The sequence below is a fragment of the Acomys russatus genome, chromosome 14 (assembly GCF_903995435.1).
Source record: "Acomys russatus chromosome 14, mAcoRus1.1, whole genome shotgun sequence".
Lineage (NCBI taxonomy): Eukaryota > Metazoa > Chordata > Mammalia > Rodentia > Muridae > Acomys > Acomys russatus.
In genome coordinates, this window is record NC_067150.1 from 54,434,701 (window position 1) to 54,459,064 (window position 24,364).

Consider the following 24,364-nt stretch of genomic DNA (forward strand, 5'->3'; position numbering starts at 1 on the left):
TTCACACTAGCCTGGTTATGCCCTGCCTTGCCCTGCCCTGCCTTTCCTTTCCTTTCCTCCCTCCCTCCTCCCCTTTTGGTTTTTCAAGACAGAGTTTCTCTGTGTAGCCCTGGCTGTCCTGGAACTCACTCTGTAGACCAGGCTGGCCTCAAACTCAGAGAGATCTGCCTTCCTCTGCCTCCCGAGAGCTGGGATTAAAGGTGTGCACCACCACCACCGCCCAGCTTGTTATGCATTCTTATCAGACTGGCTTCCAACTTACTACGCATCTGAGGACGATCTTGAACTTCTGATCCTCCTGCTTCCATCCCTGAATGTTGGGATCACAGCCGTTTGCCACGCTGGCACGAAAACCAGGGCTTCATGCATGCTGTGCAATTACTCTACCACCTGAGCCACATCCGCAGCCCTCTAAACAATGCTCCCATGCTTCCAACAGGTGAGGTGCACTCTGTCGCTGCTGCTGCTGCTAGAAACACAGGAAAGACAGCAGGAGCAGTGCTGTAGAATGCCAGCGTGCAGCAGGGCTCAGACCTCACTATTGTACAGAGAGGGAACTGAGCCCAGTGGGGACTGGGGCTTGGCCCAGGGTCACCTAGGAAACTACTACCAAAGTTAGAACTACAACCTGGGTCTTCTGTCCCCAACATGGGATTCTGAACCATGTAATCTCTCAATTGTTCTGTACTGTATCTGGTCATTTATAAAACACAACCAATGAGAATGATTTAAAACACCAAAGGGAAATTCCTTACTAGCAAAGCCTGAGTCTCACAGGTCGGAGTTAGTTCACTCTGAAACAGGCTAATAAAAGAACAAGGCCTCCGGATCCTGCTGTCTACCCACTAACTCCAGCCTCTCAGCTGCTGTGCACACTCTACAGTTCCTCTTAGATCACCTTTCAGGAAAAGGCAGAAGAATATGGTTTAATAAACATTGAGCATTTGATTTTGGCATTCTTCCTGCTGTGCAGGTGAGCTGCATCTGGAGCTATTTCCTTCCAAATACAATGGCATTCATGCGTTACAAAGATCATAGTAAATGTATTTGACCAAACAAAAGCGATAGGATTGTGATGGAAACTTGATCTGTGGTGTTATTTAAACTTGTTTCTGTTTTTTAAAAAGGCTTTCTTGATGGGAACGGATGGAATTGAGAAGCTGCTCATAAAGCCCTGGTGAGTGCTCAGCTGTCTAGGAATGCAATTCCAGTGAGCCAGGGGTCTCTCTAATGCAAGGCTATTTCTTAGCATGATGTTCTAATGGGACTGCACCTGGCTCACAGAGGGAGAAAAAAAATCCATTCTAAATACAGCAATAAAGAATAAAGATGTAAAATTATGCCACATGCATGTGCCCCACATCACATCACCTACCCCACACATGCACACGTCATTTATTAGAATAAGGTAAGTTTTTTTCTTTAAAAAAGAAAATGATATATAACATATATTATATATATACATATACACACACACATAAACACACACATACACACACGCATACACACACACATACACACACACACAATAACATGCATATATCTCCATCCACAGCCGCATGACTATAGCTGATCTTTCAAACAATCCCCTTTGAATGGCACACATGCACATTCCAAGGCTGCTACCACACTGTGCTGTTATGGAATCATCTTTCTGAAAACAGGGCTCCAGAGCATGCAGAAGGGCCCCCAGGGAACAGTCCCCACATGCACACTCTCAGGGACTTGGGTAGGGTTGGCAAACCTGTGTTCTTAGGTGTGCCTTACACAGGTGATGTGAGAGCCGCCCTGCTCTAGAATAATGCAGACTCTGTCCAAGAGCCATATGGGGTCAGACACGAGGGCTGCAGAGCCATGAGCTCACACACTGGAGGTCTGTATTACTCTCTCCGAGCCTCCATTATACCCAATGGGATGTGTCAGTACAGACTTATCACTGACAACAAACAGCAACTTACCTCCATGAATGAGATTCCTAAGCTCCACACGTCGGAATGGATTCCGTATTGTTCTCCTGAAATCCTTTCTGGCTGTAAGAAAGCAGGAGGGAGCTTGTGAGTGGCTGAAAGTTACCCCAGGCAGCACACACTGAATGTGAGCTCAGCTAACATGGGGAACCATCACTATTTGCATGGCATTTACACACAGCAAAACAATTTCACATGAATGTATACATGTATTCTAGAGGTAACAGAATCTTGAGCACAGCCCCTATAAGGAAGACCACTATCGCTGGTTCACACACCAAGAAAATCAAGGCTCCAGGTAGTGACTTAACGTGGGCAGAAACTAAGGTAGCAAATGACTTAAGTCTTGATCCTACGTCTATTTCCCTCCAATCCAATGGTTTTAACTGGGGATGGAAGATTTATGTAAAGTTGTATCTGATTTACTTAAATTTGGGCAAAAGGGTCTTGAAGATTAAGGCTACGTTTTATTTTTAACCTTTTATCTGGAAATCATTTTAACTTTACAGGAAGGTGGAGAGTCCGAGGCTGGTACAAGGAGCAGTCACAGTTAGACTTCCTAGATTTGCCTCCTGTCACTGTTCCGTTCCATGCAGCTTTTGTGACAGGAGTCAGGATGCCACATAGGACTCTGGGCCCTCCCGTTGGGTCTTGTGGCAGGTGCCTGGTCCAGAAAGTTCTGGCATGTACACTCTGCTCACAAGGAATAGTTGAACACACACACACACACACACACACACACACACACACACACACACACACACACAGAGTAGGGCCTCTTTGTCTGTCCTTCCATGTCACTTCAGAAATGTTTGCAATGAACAACGGTATTGAAAAAAATGAGGTCCTACAAAAGTGCAATAGTTGCTCAAGGCTACAGAGCTAATTGTGGCAGGGCTCAGATCCTAACCCACACCCCATTATCCAGTCCTCGTCAACTTGACAGGTACCAGGAGGTACTCATGTGGAACTGGCCAGCCATTTACGGGAATAGCAGCATGATCGCCATGGCTGCCATCAACAATGCCAGCCAGTGTAGTCACATTGGTGAGCTCCAAGTTCAGTGAGACCCTATTTTAACAAAAAGCAGGTGGAGACAACCAAAGCTGATCTCTGGCGCGTGCACGCATGCACGCGTGCGCACACACACACACACACACACACGCACGCGCGCGCGCACACACACACGCACGCACACACACACACACTCACACATACACCCATCCAATCACACAGAATAGTGTGCATTACTTTCCCTTTTCGTTGTCACACTGCACTGTAATCACCCTGTTCCTGTCTACTTCTCCCTCAGGGAGGCCTTCATACCCTGTGCCACTACTGGCACACGATGCTATAAAGCCAATAGGTGCTGCCAAGGAATCTTGATTACTCATGTGCTTCTAAGCATGAACTTAATCCTTTTCATATACTATAGCTATTGTGTCCATCAGAATCTTAGACTGAGGACCAGCAAAATGACTTGGTAGGTAAAAGTACATGTCTCCATGCTTGGTGACTGGAGGTCAGGCCCCAGAACCTACGTGGTGGAAGGAGAGAATTCACTCTCAGAAACTGTCTTCTGACCTCCACATATGCTGTGGCACAGGTGCAGGCACAAGCACACGCACACACACATACACAGACAGACTCATGCACACACACACACACAATTTAAACAACAAAAAAAGAACTTATGATGATGAGCATTCTAAAACCTCTAGACTTGTTAAAAAGAGACTCTAATGCTGTCTTCTTCCCTACTCTTTGCCCTCTTCCTCTCTCTGATTTTTCTTTCTATTGGATGGTAATTCTCAAGCTGTGGTAGTTTTCTAGAATTCAGAGAAACAAACACGCAAACAGAAGTGGAACTCTGCTTACAAAATATCTGGGTGGGCTGGATGATGAGATTAAATACATTTGCTTCATTTGCCCACTGTGCTACTAAAATAAACGTAAACTGAGGACTGAAAATGAAAGATAGAAAACTGAAATTAAAAAGGAAAAATATGAAGAGTGAAAATATTTGCAGTATCAGGTGGCAGTGAGAGACCTCCTTAGGTACAAGGCCTGCAGCCTCTAGATGGAGAAGTTATTCTTGAGGCACACAGCAGAGCAAGATCACTGGTGGAGGAGCAGCAGCAAACACGGGCAGCAGCAAGCTCTGGGCCTACTCTGTGACACACACAGCAGGCTTAGGCCTCTGTGACACTGACGTAGGCACAAGATATTTGTAGTCAGGATATGACAGCCCAAGGCTGTACGTCCCAAAGCCTGGCTCACATCTGCAGTCACAGTGGCATGTCCCGTCCTCTCCCCTCAAGGACAATACAGAAGAAGACAGAACCTACTGCCAGGTACTGTATTGCTGACAGAAGAGCTAAGGCTGAGAGGCCGGCTGGGGTTACTTCTTCACCTGACAGCTGTCCACAGTGTAGAAAGCAATGTGATAGGGAAAACTCAGCTCTTGTCTAGAGCTCCTCTGACTGGGTAAGTGAAGATCACAGAAAACCAACCCCCTGCCCCCTGAAATGATAATGATAATCCTGGCCTGTCTGAACATACCTAAGAAGCTGAATCTACAGACAGTCTTCAAGGCAGCATCTTCAAACTGGCACACTCCACTCCCGCCAGCTACTGCCTGTGACTGGGCGTTTAGCCAGGACCCATATTTAGTTAACGAATTTCCGGACTGTCTGTTTACAACACAACACTCTGGGGTGGAACTGTCAGGAGCAGGAAGACAGCAAGGTACATATTTTATCTCTTCTGAAAAGGAAGTTGCTGTTTAGTGGGGCTGTCGAGAAAGTTTACCAACCCAGGTGTGCACAACTCAGGCTTAGCGTGCTATGCATATGTGTGCTGCAGTGGTGAGAGCTTACTTTTAGGTGGGCAAGGCCGGGTCCCCACACAGCACAATAGTCATGCAGGGTCAGGGGGACCATGCTACAGACTGAACTTCCAGTTCACTAATCCTCCCTCCGCTGTGTCCAACATACTAGCAGGTATGCTGGGGCCTTTAAGAAAGGTGAAGTTTTATTTATGGGTATGTATGTGTGTGTGTGTGTGCGCACCTGAGTTTATGTGTGTGTGCCCAAGTGCCCACGGAGGCCAGAAAATGTCTGGGAACTGGAGTTACAGGTGGCTGTGAGCTATCTGAGGTGAGAGATGGAGACACACAAACCAAACCTGGAGCCTCTGCAGGGGCAGCAGGAGCTTATAAGCACTGAGCCATCTCCCCAGAGTGTCTGGGAGCTGTGTGCGACCCTCAGTCTGTGAGCGGCTGTTGTGCTCTCACTGTTCCCTCTGGATCTTCCTCATGCTGCCTTGTCTGGCTGGTTTTCTTTGAGTGCCTGCAAGGTTTGTTGTTGTTCCTCTTGAAATCTGGAGACATTTTCTGTGACTAAGGTGGCAGGCCACTTTAGAGCACGTTCTCAGCATGATGCTCTGTGCGGTCAGCTCACATGTGGTTAGGCCGAGCGGTTCAGGCCCAGCTCTGCTCACACTCTGTTCTGCTATTCTGCTTCTCCTGCCTCTCTGCTCAGCGCTCAGGCTCCTTCTGGGAGCAGCAGCTTCAAAGTGAGTGTGCCCTGCCCAGGAGAGCTGGTGGAGTGAGTGTGTCCTGCCCAGGAGAGCCGGTAGAGTAAGTGTGCCCTGCTCAGGAGAGCTGGTGGAGTGAATGTGCCCCTCCCAGGAGAGCTAGTGGAGTGAGTGTGTCCTGCCCAGGAGAGCTGGTGGAGTGAGTGTGTCCTGCCCAGGAGAGCTGGTGGAGTGAGTGTGCCCTTCCCAGGAGAGCTAGTGGAGTGAGTATGCCCTGCCCAGGAGAGCTGGTGGAGTGAGTGTGCCCTGCCCAGGAGAGCTGGTGGAGTGAGTGTGCCCCTCCCAGGAGAGCTAGTGGAGTGAGTGTGTCCTGCCCAGGAGAGCTGGTGGAGTGAGTATGCCCTGCCCAGGAGAGCTGGTAGAGTGAGTGTTCCCTGCCCAGGAGAGCTGGTGGAGTGAGTGTGTCCTGTCCAGGAGAGCTGGTGGAGTGAGTGTGCCCTGCCCAGGAGAGCTGGTGGAGTGAGTGTGCCCTTCCCAGGAGAGCTAGTGGAGTGAGTGTGTCCTGTCCAGGAGAGCTGGTGGAGTGAGTGTGCCCTGCCCAGGAGAGCTGGTGGAGTGAGTGTGCCCTTCCCAGGAGAGCTAGTGGAGTGAGTATGCCCTTCCCAGGAGAGCTGGTGGAGTGAGTGTGCCCTGCTCAGGAGAGCTGGTGGAGTGAGTGTGCCCCTCCCAGGAGAGCTAGTGGAGTGAGTGTGTCCTGCCCAGGAGAGCTGGTGGAGTGAGTGTGTCCTGCCCAGGAGAGCTGGTGGAGTGAGTGTGCCCTTCCCAGGAGAGCTAGTGGAGTGAGTATGCCCTGCCCAGGAGAGCTGGTGGAGTGAGTGTGCCCTGCCCAGGAGAGCTGGTGGAGTGAGTGTGCCCCTCCCAGGAGAGCTAGTGGAGTGAGTGTGTCCTGCCCAGGAGAGCTGGTGGAGTGAGTATGCCCTGCCCAGGAGAGCTGGTAGAGTGAGTGTTCCCTGCCCAGGAGAGCTGGTGGAGTGAGTGTGCCCTTCCCAGGAGAGCTAGTGGAGTGAGTGTGTCCTGTCCAGGAGAGCTGGTGGAGTGAGTGTGCCCTGCCCAGGAGAGCTGGTGGAGTGAGTGTGCCCTTCCCAGGAGAGCTAGTGGAGTGAGTATGCCCTTCCCAGGAGAGCTGGTGGAGTGAGTGTGCCCTGCTCAGGAGAGCTGGTGGAGTGAATGTGCCCCTCCCAGGAGAGCTAGTGGAGTGAGTGTGTCCTGCCCAGGCGAGCTGGTGGAGTGAGTGTGCCCTGCCCAGGAGAGCTGGTGGAGTGAGTGTGCCCTTCCCAGGAGAGCTAGTGGAGTGAGTATGCCCTTCCCAGGAGAGCTGGTGGAGTGAGTGTGCCCTGCTCAGGAGAGCTGGTGGAGTGAGTGTGCCCCTCCCAGGAGAGCTAGTGGAGTGAGTGTGTCCTGCCCAGGAGAGCTGGTGGAGTGAGTGTGTCCTGCCCAGGAGAGCTGGTGGAGTGAGTGTGCCCTTCCCAGGAGAGCTAGTGGAGTGAGTATGCCCTGCCCAGGAGAGCTGGTGGAGTGAGTGTGCCCTGCCCAGGAGAGCTGGTGGAGTGAGTGTGCCCTGCCCAGGAGAGCTGGTGGAGTGAATGTGCCCTCCCAGGAGAGCTGGTGGAGTGAATGTGCCCTGCCCAGGAGAGCTGGTGGAGTGAGTGTGCCCTGCCCAGGAGAGCTAGTGGAGTGAGTATGCCCTGCCCAGGAGAGCTGGTGGAGTGAGTGTGCCCTGCCCAGGAGAGCTGGTGGAGTGAGTGTGCCCTGCCCAGGAGAGCTGGTGGAGTGAATGTGCCCTCCCAGGAGAGCTGGTGGAGTGAGTGTGCCCTGCCCAGGAGAGCTGGTGGAGTGAGTGTGTCCTGCTCAGGAGAGCTGGTAGAGTGAATGTGCCCTCCCAGGAGAGCTGGTTGAGTGACTGTGGTACTGGCACTGGCCTTTAGCGCCTGCACATGCTCTCTTCTATCTCAGGATTTCATCCAAAGCCTGTCTGGGAGTTCCCTATTGTCTCTTGAGCTTTTTAATGCTTTCTGGATAGTTTGAACCCTCCTCCACCCCACCCCCCTCTCTAGATTTATTGTTTTTATTTTTATATTTTTATTTTATTTTGTTGATATACACATATGCATAGATGAATATCATATACACGCCTGGGGTCAGAAGCGGTCAGAAGAGTGTGTTGGGCCCTCTGAACTGGAGCTACAGAGTTACGAGCTGCCATGTGGGGGCTGGGTCTGAACCTCAGTCCTCTGCTCTTCTGCAAGAGCAGCAAGTGCTCCTAACCACTGAGCCTTCACTCCAGCCACCCGTGTTTGAAGCTTTTAAAACTAGCATTCTTTTTTAAACAGTGGAGTTGCTCCAAAGAACCTAACATGCTATTTGAAGAACCAAGAAGCTAGTGTCTTAACTTATCCTGCCTCCTGTGGCCTGCCGACTCAGATACTGGCTATAGTTAGCACATGTGGAGTTCTTGGTAAAGTGAAGGTGACAGTAACAACAACGTATATGTCATGCCATTGTGTGAGGATAAAATGTGTAATGTGCTCATCAGAGAAGTGCTAAACAGGGGTTCCCAGAAAATATCAGCATTTTTCTGATGGCCACCATGGCAAGGGACCATGCAATCTAAGTAGGCACTGGGGATGTAATCTGAGCAGGCTTATGCTCAGGTAAAGACAACCACAAGGACCGTCACAGCCTGAGCATGGGAACAAAAACCAACTCCAAACAAAGCAGCCACTCAGGAGCTAAGAACAGGAGCTAAGAAGAGCCATTTGGACTCTTTCTGATCCCAAAGGATAATATCTGAGAAACATCTTTGAAACATTTCAAATTTCCAGTTATCTAAAACCGTATCATCAAAATGTTCTATTTGATTACTGTGTGTGTGTGTGTGTGTGGTTGTGTGTGTGTGTGTGTGTGTGTGTGTGTGTACAGAGCATAGAAACCAGAAAAGGGTGCTGGCTGCCTCTCTCTCTCCCTCTCTGCTTTACTCTGTTGACTCTGCTCTCCTTGGAGCTCATGTGTCTCAGCCCCAGCAACTTCCCTGTCTGCCTCCCAGTGCTGGAGCTACAAGCATGAGAGAGCAGCCCAGCTTGCTATGGGTGTGTGGATCCAAACTCTGGTATCACCCATGTGCTCTGAGCTACTGAGCCGTTGCTCCAGTTCCTGCCTTCTCCTTCCGCCTACGCACGGTAATCTCTCTCCTGTGCCTTTTTTTTTCATACTAGCAAGATGAAGATCTAGCATGTTTTAAAGTGCCTTCTATACAACCTATTAATCCATCATATCTATAAACTGTAGCCTTCTTAATTTCTATGTATATGCTTGGTACAACTAAAGACTCAATTATGCCATGTTCATTCAGTGGCGCAGTGGTGCCATCATCTATGGGGGTGGCTTCCCAATTTCACCATGATTCCTTTGGATTCACAGCATGGAACATGTTCGGTGGAGACCTGCTCACACAGCTGAGGGCACTTGGTAAGTGCTTTACTGGTATACACCAGGGGCTGGAAAACATTTTTCTATAAGAGGCCAGCCTGGGAATACTTTTCCTCAGAGGGCTGCACACAACTGTACAACTCCTTAGCCTGCTGCTGTGGCACTACTGAAGCCACAGGCAGTCCATCAGCTAACAGCCTGCCACATTCCAGTAACAGCAGTACACACAGAATCAGACCTGGGTTGGGCATGGTGGCTCATGCCTGTAATCCCAGCACCCTGGAGGCAGAGGCAGGTGGATCTCTGTGAGTTCTAGGCCAGACAGAGCTGCATAGAGACCACATCTAAAAACTAAATGAACAACAACAGCAGCAGCAGCCCACATAAGTAAAAAGTAAGTGAACAAACAAAGCAGATGTCCAGGACTTCTTGCCATAGAATCCCACACAGAACTCAGAACAATAGACCAAAAGCACTAAAACGGGATACTGCAGTGCTTACATAAAGCCAAAGAGCCCAGCAGCACACAGAGCGGTAGGGACAGTACCACAGTAGAGTGATGCAGGGCTGTTCCTTTGCTCCCCCATGGCCAGCCTTTGGGAAGTATTTGGCCAACGAGAACCTGTTAAATTAAGCAAAGCTCTAATTCTGCCTCTCAGACTTTTGTTATTTTACTCGTTGGCATCTTAGGCTTTCTGCTGCTTGAACTACAAAGCTGATGACTAGAATTCACTCACCCAAGAAACAAAGCAATTTTAGCTTTGCCAATCTGAGCTAACATTTCATAATTTTAATCCTCACACTTTCAATTAACATATGGACGCATCACAGTCATCCATAAACAAAAAGGGAAAAAGTAATTTCTTTAATGTACACCTGGGAAAGACAACTGTAATCTGGATTTGCAGCTAAGATGTGATGCAATTTAATTATCAGAGCAATTTAAAGCTACCGAGAACATGATGGGCAGTTGAGAAGTTGTTTCGTGGGTGGCTTTTTCCTTTTCAAGGCACACTGCTTTCACACCCTTGCAGAGGCTGACATGCAGCAGGGCTTTGTTACCTGTAGAACTCACTGGTCTCATCTTCCCTGGGAGAGCCACGGAGGAGACTAAGGTTTAAAAAGCAGACGCAGTAACTTTCATGCTGCTTCACTTTTTCCACATTTAAAATATGAATTTCCTTAAAACCAATGAAAACTGAAATAAACTATTCTGACCATCTGAAAGGAAGTGAACTACTCTGTGTTGTTCTGGGAACAGAATGCTGCAGACCCAGGCCCTGCCTGTATCAACGATCTTTTAATGACGATAACACATGGGCAAAAAAAGGCTGAAAATAAAGTCTATGGTTCTGGACCAGTCAGATGGCTCTGCAGGTAAAGGCAGCAGCCTCCACGCCTGACATCAAGCTGGATCCCCAGGACATGCAGTGTGGATGGAGATGTTTACATCGGCACGGCCCCTCCCCAATCAATAAATAGAAATATGATACATTAAAAAAAGATCCATGGTTATACCATACTAAAATCTTTTAACTGTGTGACATCAACAAAAGCTCCTTAACCTGAAAGGGATTACTTACATAAATCTAGAGCCATAATGATAATAACCAATCCTAAACATTAAAATAAAAACTGGACTCTAGCCGGGTGCTGGTGTACATCTTTAATCCCAGCACTTGGGAGGCAGACACAGGTTGATGGATCCCTGAGAGTTTGGGGCCAACCTGGTCTACATAGTGAGTTCCAGGATAGCCAGGACCACATAGAAAGCCCGTCTCGAAAAACAAACCAAACCAAACCAACCAACCAACCAACCAACCAACCAACCAAACAAACAAACAAAAACCAACCAACCAACCAACAAACCAACCCAAACCAGACTCCAGTGGGAAAGGAAGGGACATGTGCATGAACTTAACAATTAAGAAAGAAACACAGAGCCATCCACTGTAGAGAAAAAACAAGGGGGGACCTTAACAGCGAGAGGTCCATAGATGAGCTGGCTACATGGGTAATTTGGCTGGGATCTGGTGACAAGCATGACTGTATCCCCAGAACAAGCAACTGATGCTACTGACTGATGTCTTGGTATATATTAGGGTTACTTAATTAACCCTAATATATAGAGTGGAAAAGTAGCCAATATGCTACCAGGTGCAATTTTTCTGTGGGATTAAACTTCAAAACTCGGCAATTTCACACTTGAGCCAACCAGTTAAGTCACCAATGTGAGATAAGTTGATAGCGTGGGCACAGGGCCCCGCTTGTTCTCAGAGGATCCGAACACTGGAGTGGCAGGATTGACTTTGTAATTTATGACCTACTAGTCTAAAGCTGCAGAATTAATTTAAGAATTATACATTCCCAAGTACATAAAGATAAAGATGTTGGTTTTAAATGTTATTTTTGCATAAGTTTACTTACTGCCATATAAGCATTTGTTCCAACATACGTCTTGGCTATAGAATTCACCAGCTATGAGACAAAACGGTCTGTTAGAACAATATAAAGATAATGTGGAAATAAAATGGGCAATTATTCCCCATTTAACCTACAATCAGCACTCCTATAAATCAACTAAAAATTATGTAAAAGGGAACAAATTCATCCACAAAGACATTAAAAATGATTAAATCTCTCTTTTCTTTTGGATGTGATTTTCCAATTTAAACAAGCACAGCATTATGGTTTATAGCAGATAACCTTAAACAATTCACTTAAGCGTGATGCTCAGTGCTTTAGTGCCCCAAACCCGCCTGAAATAAAAAGCCAATTTGAAGTAGAATTTGAACACCCTCATCTTTCAGTCGTATAGCTCAAGATGTGAATGGAGCCCCACGCGTTCCCAGAATGAGATGAACTGAAGACGCTGGAGGGATAACAGACTTTGACAACTCATAATGCGAAGATGACCTTCGCTTTGGTCTTCGTGTTGGCTGGGAGGAAAGGTGGCTGCAATTCAAATCAACATCACAGCACGCGCGTGGGTCACCATCACTGGGGTTCTCAGGGGAGGCCCAAAATGGAAATTAATTAAAATTGGTGCTGCACATTGTGATGGCCCTCCACCATTGTTGCTCCCAATATTAATTTTTATTGTGGGCCAGTTGGGATCCCCAGGCACGGCTCCCTCGCTGTCCTCCCTTTTGTCTGGCCAGAGCGCTTTCTTAGCCAAGCTGCATAGCAATGAAGTTTGCTATTCGTAAGTAGTAATTACAATAGGAGCAGTTTTTACTGTCATTAAACAATGAACAATCATATTCTGATGAAGGAAACTCGCTTAGAGATTAACAATGAATAACGCGGGCTTGGCCATCACACGGACGCACAGTTCATGTTTGTCTGGAAGCTGAGGGATTTTTAATCCATAGGGCAGGCTGAAGAGAAAGTAGACCTACCTGAGTGCTAACGCCGAAGTCACACAGCTTGACCTGCCCGCCTGTGTTTACAAGCATGTTGGAGGGCTTCACATCTAAAAGGGATCAGAAAAGCCCCAGTGACCAACTTCATATCGACACTGTTTTTTAAAAGCACACATGTGCACCATGTAACACGCAGACACAGCATCCTGGGTCCACCCAAACTGGAGCCACAGATTTACTCCAAAGTGTTTTATCTGAGAGCAGGTCCAAACCCATTCGAATGAAGGTCCACTCAATGCCTGGCTTTCAACAGTAGGGAGTAGAGTCATTAGCCCACACTTGCTGAGAAAGAGCAGTGAGATGAGAGAGAAAAAAAAAATGCAGCCTTTTTACAAAGCATATGCACAAAAAAAGGGATTAGTTTACACTGTATGTGTAACTAAATTATAGCTCCCATCTAAGAAGTAGTAAAACCTTCAACCACAGGAGGGAAACAGGCAGGTGGATCTTCAGAGTTTGCTAGCCAGCAAGCTAACCAGAATAGCAAGCTCTTGGTTCAGTGAGAGACTCTGTCTCAAAATAAGTAAGTAAGTAAGTAAGTAAGTAAGTAAATAAATAAATAAATAAACAAATATATAAATAAATACATGAACAGCAACAGCAATAGAGGAGGACACTTAGGGTCAGCCTTTGACTTCTATATGTGCATATACACACATGCACTTACTACTACTACTACACACACACACACACACACACACACACACACACACACACTCCAAAACGAGAAAAACCACCCATCCACCCATGCTTACTGGCAGCAGGTCCTAGCTGAGGGAAACAATGTGAAAATGACACGTTACCATTACCTGTGGTTTAGATAACAAATGCTACTTTAGATAATCTCAGAAAATAACCTAAAAGAGGCATGTGCACACGCGCATCCACCCCCCCACGCATGCGCACACGCGCATCCACATCCCCGCCCCCCACGCATGCGCACACGCGCACTCACTCACAATCTTCCTTTCGGTTATTTTTCCGGTACCCACCGTTTCTCCTTCCTTTTAATTTTTGACTGCTGTTACAGTTAACAAAAGAATTGACATAGCTTTGCAAGGCAGTCAGTCAGTGATAATGACACAGAGGGTACCTGTGAGCACCATCAGTGACAACAATAGGGCTTTTCTGGAATTCAGGGAGGTCACAAAAATCATCCAAGCAAGACAATGGAACAAATGGCAAATGCTTCAACATTTCATCTTGAAGAGTAAAAGCCGTCTAGCCCAGACAGCTAGCAAAATCCAATGCCCTTGACTAACCTAAGAGCAATAGTCAAATAGCTTTGGTGAAATATTTAAGTAACCCCAAGAAATTATGCTAAGAGTACATATTTAACTCAAATTTCAAGTTCCAATTCTATAACTGACAGATACTGGGCCCTACTTGGGATATGAGAGGCAGTGAAGAGGGTCTTTCTTACACACTGGCTTATTCAGTATTGTCTGACACTAGAAGGCAAACTCCACGGAAACTGGAACTTGAGTCTTTTCTACTGACCGTCCCAGCCCCTGGAAGAGGGACAAGCAGTGATCAGCTAATGCTGGCTGAAAACAGGAAGAAGAATGAACAGAAACCCTGAGCTCACAGGATGATCTTTACATGGATGTGTCTGTTTTGGAGGTGAGCGGTGAGTGCAGAAGCCATCTCTGTGGTCTGACCTTCAGGCAAAGCGCATTATAATGCAAGCTGGGGTTGGAAGGGACTCTTTGGATTGAACTTGGTATACACATGCTGCCATGAGCACTTGCCAACTAGTTTTTTTTTTTTTTTTTTTTTTTAGGTCTGGCTTTTTTTTTTTTTTTTCCTTTCATATGTGTTACAGGTCAAACCACTTCAGCCACTTAAACAGCAACTTTTATAAAATGACTGCTTATATTCTAGCGTGGAAGGAGATTGACTCATCAGCCCCTTTCCCTACCTGAGCAGCTATTGACAGGTAATGACTTCTTGTTTTCAACCTCTACTTTCCCCCCTCAATTCCCATATAATTCTTAAAGCGCTACCATTTTAACCCTTAAGTGTGCCACGGATCGCATCATTTCTCTCCTTAAAGGTGAAGTTAAATACAGTTCTTGGCCTGCTTTCACTCTCCAAGAACAGAGTGGTGGATCTGCCAGTGTGTTGTTACTGTTTGTTGTTAAGACAGAGTCTTGATGTAGCTCACCCTGGACTCTAACTTGTCCTAATTTGTTTTCTGTTGCTGTGATAAACACCATGACCAAAAGCAGCTTGGGGAGGAAAGGGTTGATTTTATTCCTACTACACACCTATTACAGCTCAACCTGGAAGGAAGCCACAGGGATTTGGAGGCAGGGACTGAAGCAGAAACCATGGAGGGAAAGGCTTGCTCACCTTGGCATACTCAGCCTGCTTCCTTACATAACCTAAGACTACCTGCCCTGGGCAAGGCCGTCCCACATCATTCAATCAAGAATGACTGCCTACAAGACAATCTGACAGAGGCATTTTCTCAACTGAGGCTTCCTCTTCCTAGATGACGCAAGGCTGTATCAAATTGACAAACAAACAAACAAAAACACTAATCAGTAAGTACCCTTGTCACACCTGGGTCCGTGTTGAACTTTCAAGTGTGCCTCAGAAGCTAGTAGGACATGGCATAGGCAGCCAGAGATGTCCTAGTCATCAGTCATCCTTTGCTGAAATGAGGCTCATCTTAGATTCTGCTTAACTTGGCTTTCTTTATTTTGCAAGCTGAACTCTCCCCTACCCCCCAAGATGGGGTTTCTCTGTATACCCCCATCTGTCCTGGAAGTCACTCTGCAGACCAGGCTACCTGTCTTTATTTTAATGTAGTGTCAACTTATGGAAAAGAAAAGTAACAGAAGCCTTGCTGCTTTTCCTCAGCTCACCTAGGCATATCATGGTGCGCCTTCTGTAAGCAAAGCGCAGAAAAGATGAGTCATTAAAGTGACTGATTATAAACAGGAACCATCAGGGCAGATGTAAGTCATTTTGGTTTAATCAGGCCATTAATTATTAGGGTTTATCAATTAGTTTTATTGAAGGCAAGGGAGCTTAAATGAATGGTAGGGCATTGATTTTAACTGAGGCATCTTCTCAAAGAAAATACAAACAAGGATGCAGAAGCCTGGAATTCCAGGTTCGTTTAACACCTTTAAGAGGGCTATCCTTGTTTTCTTGCCATGTAAAATCTTCAATGAAAAAGAAAACCAACCCCAACCGCCTTTAGCACCAAGTATGAGATGCCATTCACTTGTGTTCCCTGCTTTAAAGTCTGGTTTCTGAGGAGTCAGTGTCTCGCTGGAGGAAGCGGAATAAAGGTCAGAGCAAAGCAGCTTGTTTTAACGCCTGTTCTAGATCATCTGTTGTGGCTGGACTTTTGGAGGTGTCAGGGTGGTTCTGTTGGCCATGTCCTCTCAGGGGAAGCAGAAGGATGCTATGTAGAGTGGCTGATGGATGCCATCTAAGATTTGCTAGTCAGCCCTGCACATCGACTGCATCAAACAGGCCATTAAACCTCTGAGCAGTCAGCCTACAGTCCCTCTAATTCCTGGACAACCTTGAACTCTCACTGGCAACTTTTTGAGATCAGGAGTTATCAGCTATCACTCTGGTCCTTCTGATATCTGATTGCATCTGGATAATTCCTCATGTTTGATCTGTCCATGTTGACAAAAGTTGGTGTGGGACTTGGTTGAGACTGTGCTTAGCAGTGCCTGGCATAGAGCTAAGTGCTCAATGCATAATGCACAGTTTGTGAACCAACGTTCCCAACACTTCAACACACTATACATATTGTAAGCTTCTGTCTGGGGAATTGGCCATGTCAACTCCCAATCACTCCAGGAAGTTGGGCTGTGGACTGTCTGAGGTACTGTGCCTGACTCAAGTGCTAAGTGAGGCTAATCTTCAATATGCCAGCTCCAGCTCAAAGCAAGCTCCTTCAAGAACGGCAGGTGCTCTTCCACTGGGATCGCAGAGGAGTCAACAATTATCCAGTCACATCATGTGTCTCTTGTCAAAATATTTCTCCAGTCCCTCAATGAGACTTCCTGGTAAGCTGGACCTTCTTGGGGGGGTGGGATGGGGTAGGGTGGGTGTTGAGACAAGGTTTCTCTGTAGCCTTGATTGTCCTGGAACTCCTTTGTAGACCAGGCTGGCCTTGAATAAATAGAAATCTGCCTGCCTCTGCCTCCCAAGTGCTGGGATTAAAGGCGTGCGCCACCGCGCCTGGCTAAGCTGTACTTTTAAATGATGTCATGAATGTAAAGGAGATGATGATTGGCTGCCAACACTTCTGACTAATAATGTGAAGTGCTTAGATGATTAAAAACAAACAAACAAACAAACACCCGGGAAGAGGAGGAATGTAAGAAATTGCAAATGGCGTCTTGGGTCACACTGAAGACCACAAGTTTTCCCCCCTACAGGGGTTTTTAGTTGAGTGAAAACTAAAGTGTCTTTAAAAATTAAACACAAGCCATGTGGCTAATAAGTCAGATAGCCCCATCTACTCAGAAACCTGAGGTAAGAGGATGGCTAGAGCCTGGGAGTTTAAATCCAGCCGGGGTAATTGTGAGATCCTGTCTCAAAACACCCCCTGGGCCATAAATGACCATAGACCTCTGTGATCACAATGCCACCCTAGCTTTACCAAGGCATGAAAGCCCAGGTAGTAACAGACTGCACACTGCACAGTGGTGGCAAAGTGCCAAGTTCTTAAACTCTGAGGGTGTCCAAACGGCTGTGACTGCAGCTATTTAAAAACTGATACTAATTTCATAGCCTGGTGTCTGGTCAATAAAAATAAACAAAACCTTACAAAGACATATGCACGCGGCACAGGGCGGCACATGCCTATAACTTTGGCAATTGGGAGGCTATGGCAGGAGGTCTGCCTCAAGTTTGCAGCCAGCCTGGGCTACATAACAAGTACTGGTCCAGCTAGGACTACATGGTGAGAACCCACCTTAAAAATGAAAACCACTCTTGGCTCAGCCTGGGACCCACCCCATGGGAGAGAGCCAACCACTGACACCACTACCTATACTCTGCTATGTTTACAGACAGGAGCCTAGCATAACCATCCTCTGAGAGGCCCCACTTAGCAGCTGATCAAAAAGATGCTGAGATTCACAGCCAAGCATCAGGTGGAGCTCAGGGAGTCCTGTGGAAGAGCTGGGGGGATGACTGAAGGACGTGGAGGAGACAGGGTTGCCACAAGAGGACCAACAGAGTCAACTGACCTAGATCCACAGGGTCTTGTGGAGATGGAAGCACCAACCAACGAGCGTGCATGGACTGGACCTGGGCTCCTACATTTGTGTAGGCGACAGGCAGTTTGATCTTCATGTGGGCCCCTTAGTGGGTTGAGCAGGTGCTGTGTGTGGCTCTTTTGGCTGCTTTTCATCACTCCCCCCTCATGGGGCTCCTTGCCTGGCCTCAGTGGATTAGGATGAGCTCAGTCCTGATTTGACTTGATGTGCTGGGATGGGTTAGGGGGGCTCCCCTTTTCTGAGGAGAAGGTGAAGGGGATGAGAGTAAGAGGGTGAGAGGGGGTGACCAAGAGGAGAGGAGGGAAGGGGCTATGATCGGGATGTAAAGTGAATATATAAATTAAAAATAATGAAAACCACTAACACAAATAAATAGAAAAGAAGGGAAGGAAAGAAGATGTATACAAATAGCAACGTTGTTCCTAACAGTCTTAAGCCATATACAGTTATACAAATGTCCTTCCCTCCACTAGTAAATGAATAGATAAACCATGGGATTCCCATATAATACAATAGTATTCTGCAATAAGAAGGAATTGATGGGCTGGGTACACATGCCTGTAATCCTAGGCAGGCGGATCTCTGTGAGTTCAAGGCCAGCCTGGTCTACAGAGTGAGTCCAGGACAGCCAAGTCTACACAGAGAAACCCTGTCTTGAAGTCCCCACAAAAGAAGGAATGTATGGCTGACAAATGTTACAACATAGATCAACCTAAAGATACTACAGAAACTAGAAAGAGCGAGGAACAACAGTTCATATTCTATAGCTCTATTTTTGTCCAGAAAAGACAAATCTATACAGTCTGAAACTAGATTAGTGTTTCCTGGAGAGTGGGACAAGGGGTGGGGACACAGGCAGGGACAGCAGCAAGGACTGACTTAATGGGTAAGGAGACTTTTTTGGAAGGGCAATGGAATATTCCAGAATGAGATTACAGCAATAGTTGCATAATACTGTAAATCTATTTAGCTCATATTTGAATCACATCCTTAAAACGGGCATTTTTTCTTGGTATATAAACAATATATCAATGAAGTTTTTTTTTAAAGCCTCAACATCCAAATTATCGGTAGTAGCACTACTCCCACAAAGCTAGTTGATAACCCATAATTTTACAGATATTTTGCAGCCACTGTGGTTTTCCATTTGTGAAGAAGTAGGAGACACCAGCTAACCACCCTTAATTATATATAAATAGTGCAATGTCGACTTCCTCTTTAAAGCAGGCATGCACTTAAAAAAACCTGGGTAACTATGATGGTCATTATTTACTAGTATTTAAAAAGGAACTAATTTTAAAGTGTCACATATAAGATTTTCCCAAATGACCAAGGTTGTGTCTACAAAGCCTAAGACCAACTGGTTCACACATAAAAAGCTCAGTCAGGCGACCATGGCCGCCTCAGTACCCTCCCCTAACTGTTCTGACTGATTTTCAGGATGGTCTGATTTCTCTTTCCCTTCCACTGAACTGACCAAATTGACTGTGGAAATTGGTATCATGTCGACACGACTCATGTTGCTGCCTATAACTGCCTCACACAGAAACTGGATCTTTAAGCAGGCGACATCAATTAGCCATTACAGAAGCTGCATGAACAGCAGGAAGCTGAGGCTTGCTAATCAAGGCTGAGCTCTCCAAAGCCAGTGCTGGCTACAGCTCCTCACAAGGCCAGCTCCACCATACACCCCATCAGGGGTCAGGGTTTGGCTGGGGGTCTAAGGGTTGCTCTAGACACGGGGATCAAAGTCTGCACAGGAACTAACCAGGTGACTTTCTGGTCAGCGCAGTTTTGGGGGAAACTGACTCTGCAGACTGTAAGCTTTTGTTTAGAAGAGGAAAGCCACACAGACGGACAGTGACCTCTCTGCATGAGCTGTTTGCCACAGGTGCTGATGACAGCACTTGCTGCTTTCGTTTGATCTCTACTGTGTATTTACAATATTGGCTTGTATTGGTCTTACAATATTGGTCTTTCTGGGGTAAGCCTCATTGGGTTACCTTTAAAAGGAGGCATGGTACAATTATTTTATTTTACGTATTTATCTTGTGTGCACATGCACCATGCAGGGTGCGTGTGCCTCAGTACATTGTGGCAGATCAGTGGAGAGCGTGCAGGAGGAGGTTCGTCCCTTCCACCACATGGGCTCCAGGGATCTGGGCTCCAGAGATCGAACTCAGGCCAGCAGACATGGCAGCCAGCTCCTTCACCCACTGAGTCATCTCATCAGCCTGCATGATGTAATTCTTAAGGAAACACCAACCAGTTGTAAACTGCCACACAGCTCTGTTGTGAGAGCATGTGGGAAGCAGAACTGAGCTTTTCTTTGATGTTCTTCCTTCGTAAAGCTCCTCTCCCTTCAGCAGGATCCAGTGGACATATTGAGCCGGTCTCCCCTCTGCGAACCTCTCCCATCCCTGAGCCAGGGATCTTCAGTAATATCCCTTCATTAAGTTTAATGGTGTTATGAGAAGGTAGCACTCGATACATCTCTCTAGTTATTTCTTCGGGACCGCTCTCTAATGAGTGAGAACAGCAGGTACAATTAAATACAGTCTGCGGTGACGCTGCATCACAGTCATCTGCACACAACAGGAATGCACTTAGGAGAAAAACCATGCTGCAATATCGGAAGCCCCTTTCCGCACTTCATCATAGGATAAAGGGCGGTCATCCAAACATTCTTGCAAAGGCCCTAAATAAAATTAAGCAGCATAATTAGCTATCGTAAGTGGCAGATACTGTCTGGAGTCTCATGATTCAGCTTGGGAGAGACACACTATATGGCCTTCTCTCCTTCATGATCAATAGGAGACTTCTGAAAGGTTAATATTAAGGACACACAGGCCTGGGCCTCTCAATTCCCCTTTCCTTCAAACTTAATTTATTGCTGTTTTTATGGTGCTAGGGCTTGAACTCAGGACGTTGCATGCACAAGGCAATGCTCTACCATTGAGCTAGATCATTGGCCCTCTTCCTCTATTCTTTCATATACACGCAATTTCCTACCTGCAATGTACACATGCCCTCTATGGATAGGGAACACTAACTATGCAAGAATGGACGACTCCTGGGTGTCTGAAGAGATGTCCTTGTCCCCTCTCCCTGGGGAGTGGCGCTAGTCTAAGATGCCACTGAATGAGGATTCAGCATGACTAATGCTCCTTAGCAGGAGAAAAGGATGAAGATACGGAGTGCAGAGTAACCGATGTGCAGCAGCATGTGGGGTAAATCCTCTCAAAGAGGACACAGTGACTGAGGCCGGTGACACCTGACACTTATGTGCTAGACTGGGCCAAGTCATCACTGCCATGCACTGTTTCATTGGCTCTCACTCTAACCCTGAGATAGGACTCAGGATTAGCCTCACTTGACAGATGAGGCAATCAAAGGTCAACTTAATGAAATTACTCAGTCATGGTGTCATAACTTGTCACTCTGACTCAACCCTCTAGCCTCAACAAGCTGCATCTTCTGTGGACGGACCCACAGTGAGTGGTGGACTCTGTACTCAGGTTCGAGAAATTAAGAAAGAAAATGGTTTAGGTGTTTTCCCGAGTGTCTTCCCGTTTCCAACAAGCCGGATTTCTCTCTAAGAAAAGAACAAGTGGGAGAGAAGCCTGGAGAACATTCAAGCCACGCCCTCTCAACTTCCTGCTGCTTGTTTTGAGGAACAATTGTTTCAACTACTAGTAATAAGCATGCTCTGAACACCTGCTGCAGACACAATGCTGTCACCTCATAGAGGGGAGGAGCAAGGCAGAAAATGGTACCCTTCCGTGGCCTCTGCATCAGCTCCAGCCTCTAGGTTCCTGTCTTGATTTCCTTCAAGGATGGGCTACAACGTGGAAGTGGAAGCCAAATCAACCTTTCCTCCCCAAGTTGCTGTTGGTCATGGTGTTTTATCATAGCACTAGTAACTCTAATTCAGTTGTCTTTTGAGATAACCATAGATTCACATGTAGTTGGAAGAGACAAGAGAGACAGACCATGCTGGCCTCTATACAGTTTCCCCTAATGGTAGTATCTTGTAAACCTATACAGTACAATACGCCTGCCAAGGAACGGAACTAACAGTGCTCTCAGGCTGGGCAGCACTCCCGTCACAAGGGCCACTCACTGTGGCCTCAGTAGCCAAACTCCCTTCCCTCCCATACCCATTTCCTCAGCCCCAGAAAACTACAATGCGCCTTCCATTTCTCTAAGTTTACCATTTAAGAATGATATGTAAGTTGGACTATATAGTGTCGAAACTTTGTGATTGCCTTTTTGACTCTGAATAATTATCTGCAGAATTATCCAGTCTGTCCTCCTATCAACTGCTGATGAGCAGTAGTCCATGGTATGCACGCACTATGGCTCATTTAATCATCCGCCTATGAAAGGACATATGTATACAGGTACTGTGTGGGTTAAAAGGGCAGCTGTGTGCTTAGTTTTCTGGGAAATGCCCTCTTTCACTGCTGCTGGCAATTGACCTAATTTTTCTGCAGCCTCCTTGGCATTTGCAATTGTCCCTGTCGATTGTAGTCAGTCTCATAGGTATGTCGCACTAGCTCAAGTCGCTGTGGACCTGTATTCTCTACACGACAATCAAGCGGCTGACCATCTTCTTTATGTGGTAATTTGCCACCTGTGCATCCCTTAGTCCTTTGCCCACTATCTAACTGGATTGATTTGTATGTTCTGTCGAGTTCTGAAAGCACTTTGTACAGTCTTGGCACATGTTCCACACAGAACACTTTTAACTAACAATGCATAGAATTTCTTAGCTTTTCAAAACCGTTACCATGCATACAGAAATCCTGTGATTACCAAAGCAAAGAGAATGAATGACCAATGCAGGCAAGAAGGCTTAATGTCGAAAAATGTTCACTTTTGTAGTCAGAGCTGGAGAAAGATCAACACTCACATTCATTACACTAGCATGTTTCCCTCGGTTAATTGGCTGCGTTATCTTTTCTCGTAAGGTGCGATCTACTAGAGCACTGGCACGGAGTGATACTGACATTTAAAGGACATTGAAACAGAAGCCGAGGTCTAATCGAGGCTCTCACTACTAACACTTGCTCAACAAAAACATCCCCTGCCGATCCGCCTGACTAAGCGGCCCCGGCACTAGGAAGGAGGCACCCGCACCCAGTTTTCCCATCATTACCCTCGGCAACATAAAACCAACTGGGGATGACTCCTTTAAATTGACTTGGATCGCTCAAATGTTAACCAGTCCTTGAAAAAACAAAAACAAAAAAAAAAACCAAAAACACAAACCAACAAGCTGGTACTTCGGGAAGCAGAAATATGGCCTAGGCTTTAACCTGAAGCGAAGGCCCAGCTGTCTAGTCTCTGTAAGGAGGCTATTATGAAAGCTTTGTACAAATTACATTTCATCAAAAATCACTTAAATTCAAGCACATTAATTTTCTATTGGTAGCAATGCCCTAGCACTAAGGAATCGCTCGGTGAATGCACTTCAGTGTCCTTAGCTTTACCGTCTCACATTCAGACAGCCTTTAACACGCCAACCTTCACATGAGATTTTCTTTTCTAAGAAATTCAAAGACTTTACATGTCTTTACTCTCGTCACAGACACAATAATTTTGGAGTAGGATACATAGTGTTCTTATTCTCAGTCTGCACTGATGTCATTTACAAGGAACTAGCAAGTATATGACACAGGTTAGCACTGTCCTGGCTACTCTCTTCCAGATGACCTGTGGTCCTCTCAGATTCTTTCAGGATGCCTTTGGCAAGACCTCGCCACACGTTCTTTTCTGGCAATTTTCTGTGAATCTATAATTACTTCAACATGCACCGCCACGCCCCCGCTGCAAGGCATTGTGACTTTACATGTTGTTCTTTATTAGGGTCAGTAAGATGGCTCAGGGAGTAAGCCACTTGCCACCAAGCCCAATGACCTGAGTTTGACCACTGGGACCCAAACGGTGGAATTGTTACATGCCCAAGCACACACACAATCAGTGCACTGGATTCTTTTAATTAAAAAGGTATCTACTACAGACACTACTTTATTTCAGGACAACTGTATGTACTATGTAATGTGTGTGTACATGTATTGGATATTGTCCTCAATAGTTCTCCACCTTATTTTCTGAGGAAATTACTGATGACACAGGTCTTCCCTACCTTGGGATTATATCTTGGTCCCATCCCTATCGTTTTACTGGGATGCTGAGGACCCAAACTCAGGCTCTCAAGTTTGTTCAGGAGGCACTTTACTGACCAGGCCTCTCCCAGCTCAGCAAAGGCCTCCTTTGCTTCCTTCCTTGAAAAACAAAACCCATCTCTTCAGCCATTTATGCTGCCTATTCTATTTTCCCTTCTGAACGAGATTCAAGCATCCTCCCTTGGGTCTTCCTCGCTGCTTAGCTTCTTTGGGTTAGTGAACTGAAGCATGGGTATCCTGTACTATATAGCCAACATCTGCTTATAAGTGAGTACATACCATGTGTGTCTTCCTGGGTCTGGGTTACCTCACTCAGGATGATTGTTTCTAGTTGTATCTATTTGCCTGCAAATTTCATGATTTCCTTTCTTTTAATAGCTGAGTAGTACTCTACTGTGTAAATGTACCACAGTTTCTTTGAGGGACATGTGAGTTGTTTCTAGTTTCCAGCTATTATGAATAAAGTTGCTTTGAGCACAGCTGAGCAAGTGTCCTTG

At 46.3% G+C, this 24,364-nt stretch overlaps 1 protein-coding gene across 2 annotated transcripts in view; it reads right to left on the reverse strand.

The window, feature by feature from the left end:
* The window catches only part of Map2k5 (mitogen-activated protein kinase kinase 5), a 223,863-nt gene that overhangs the window by 91,418 nt on the left and 108,081 nt on the right, over nucleotides 1-24,364 (reverse strand). For both annotated transcript variants that reach the window (XM_051156630.1, XM_051156629.1), the window contains exons 14-16: nucleotides 12,392-12,465; nucleotides 11,418-11,468; nucleotides 1,959-2,030 (exon numbers count right to left, since the gene is read on the reverse strand). In XM_051156630.1, coding sequence (XP_051012587.1) covers nucleotides 1,959-2,030; nucleotides 11,418-11,468; nucleotides 12,392-12,465 — 197 coding nt within the window. The remainder of the gene's footprint in view (nucleotides 1-1,958; nucleotides 2,031-11,417; nucleotides 11,469-12,391; nucleotides 12,466-24,364) is intronic.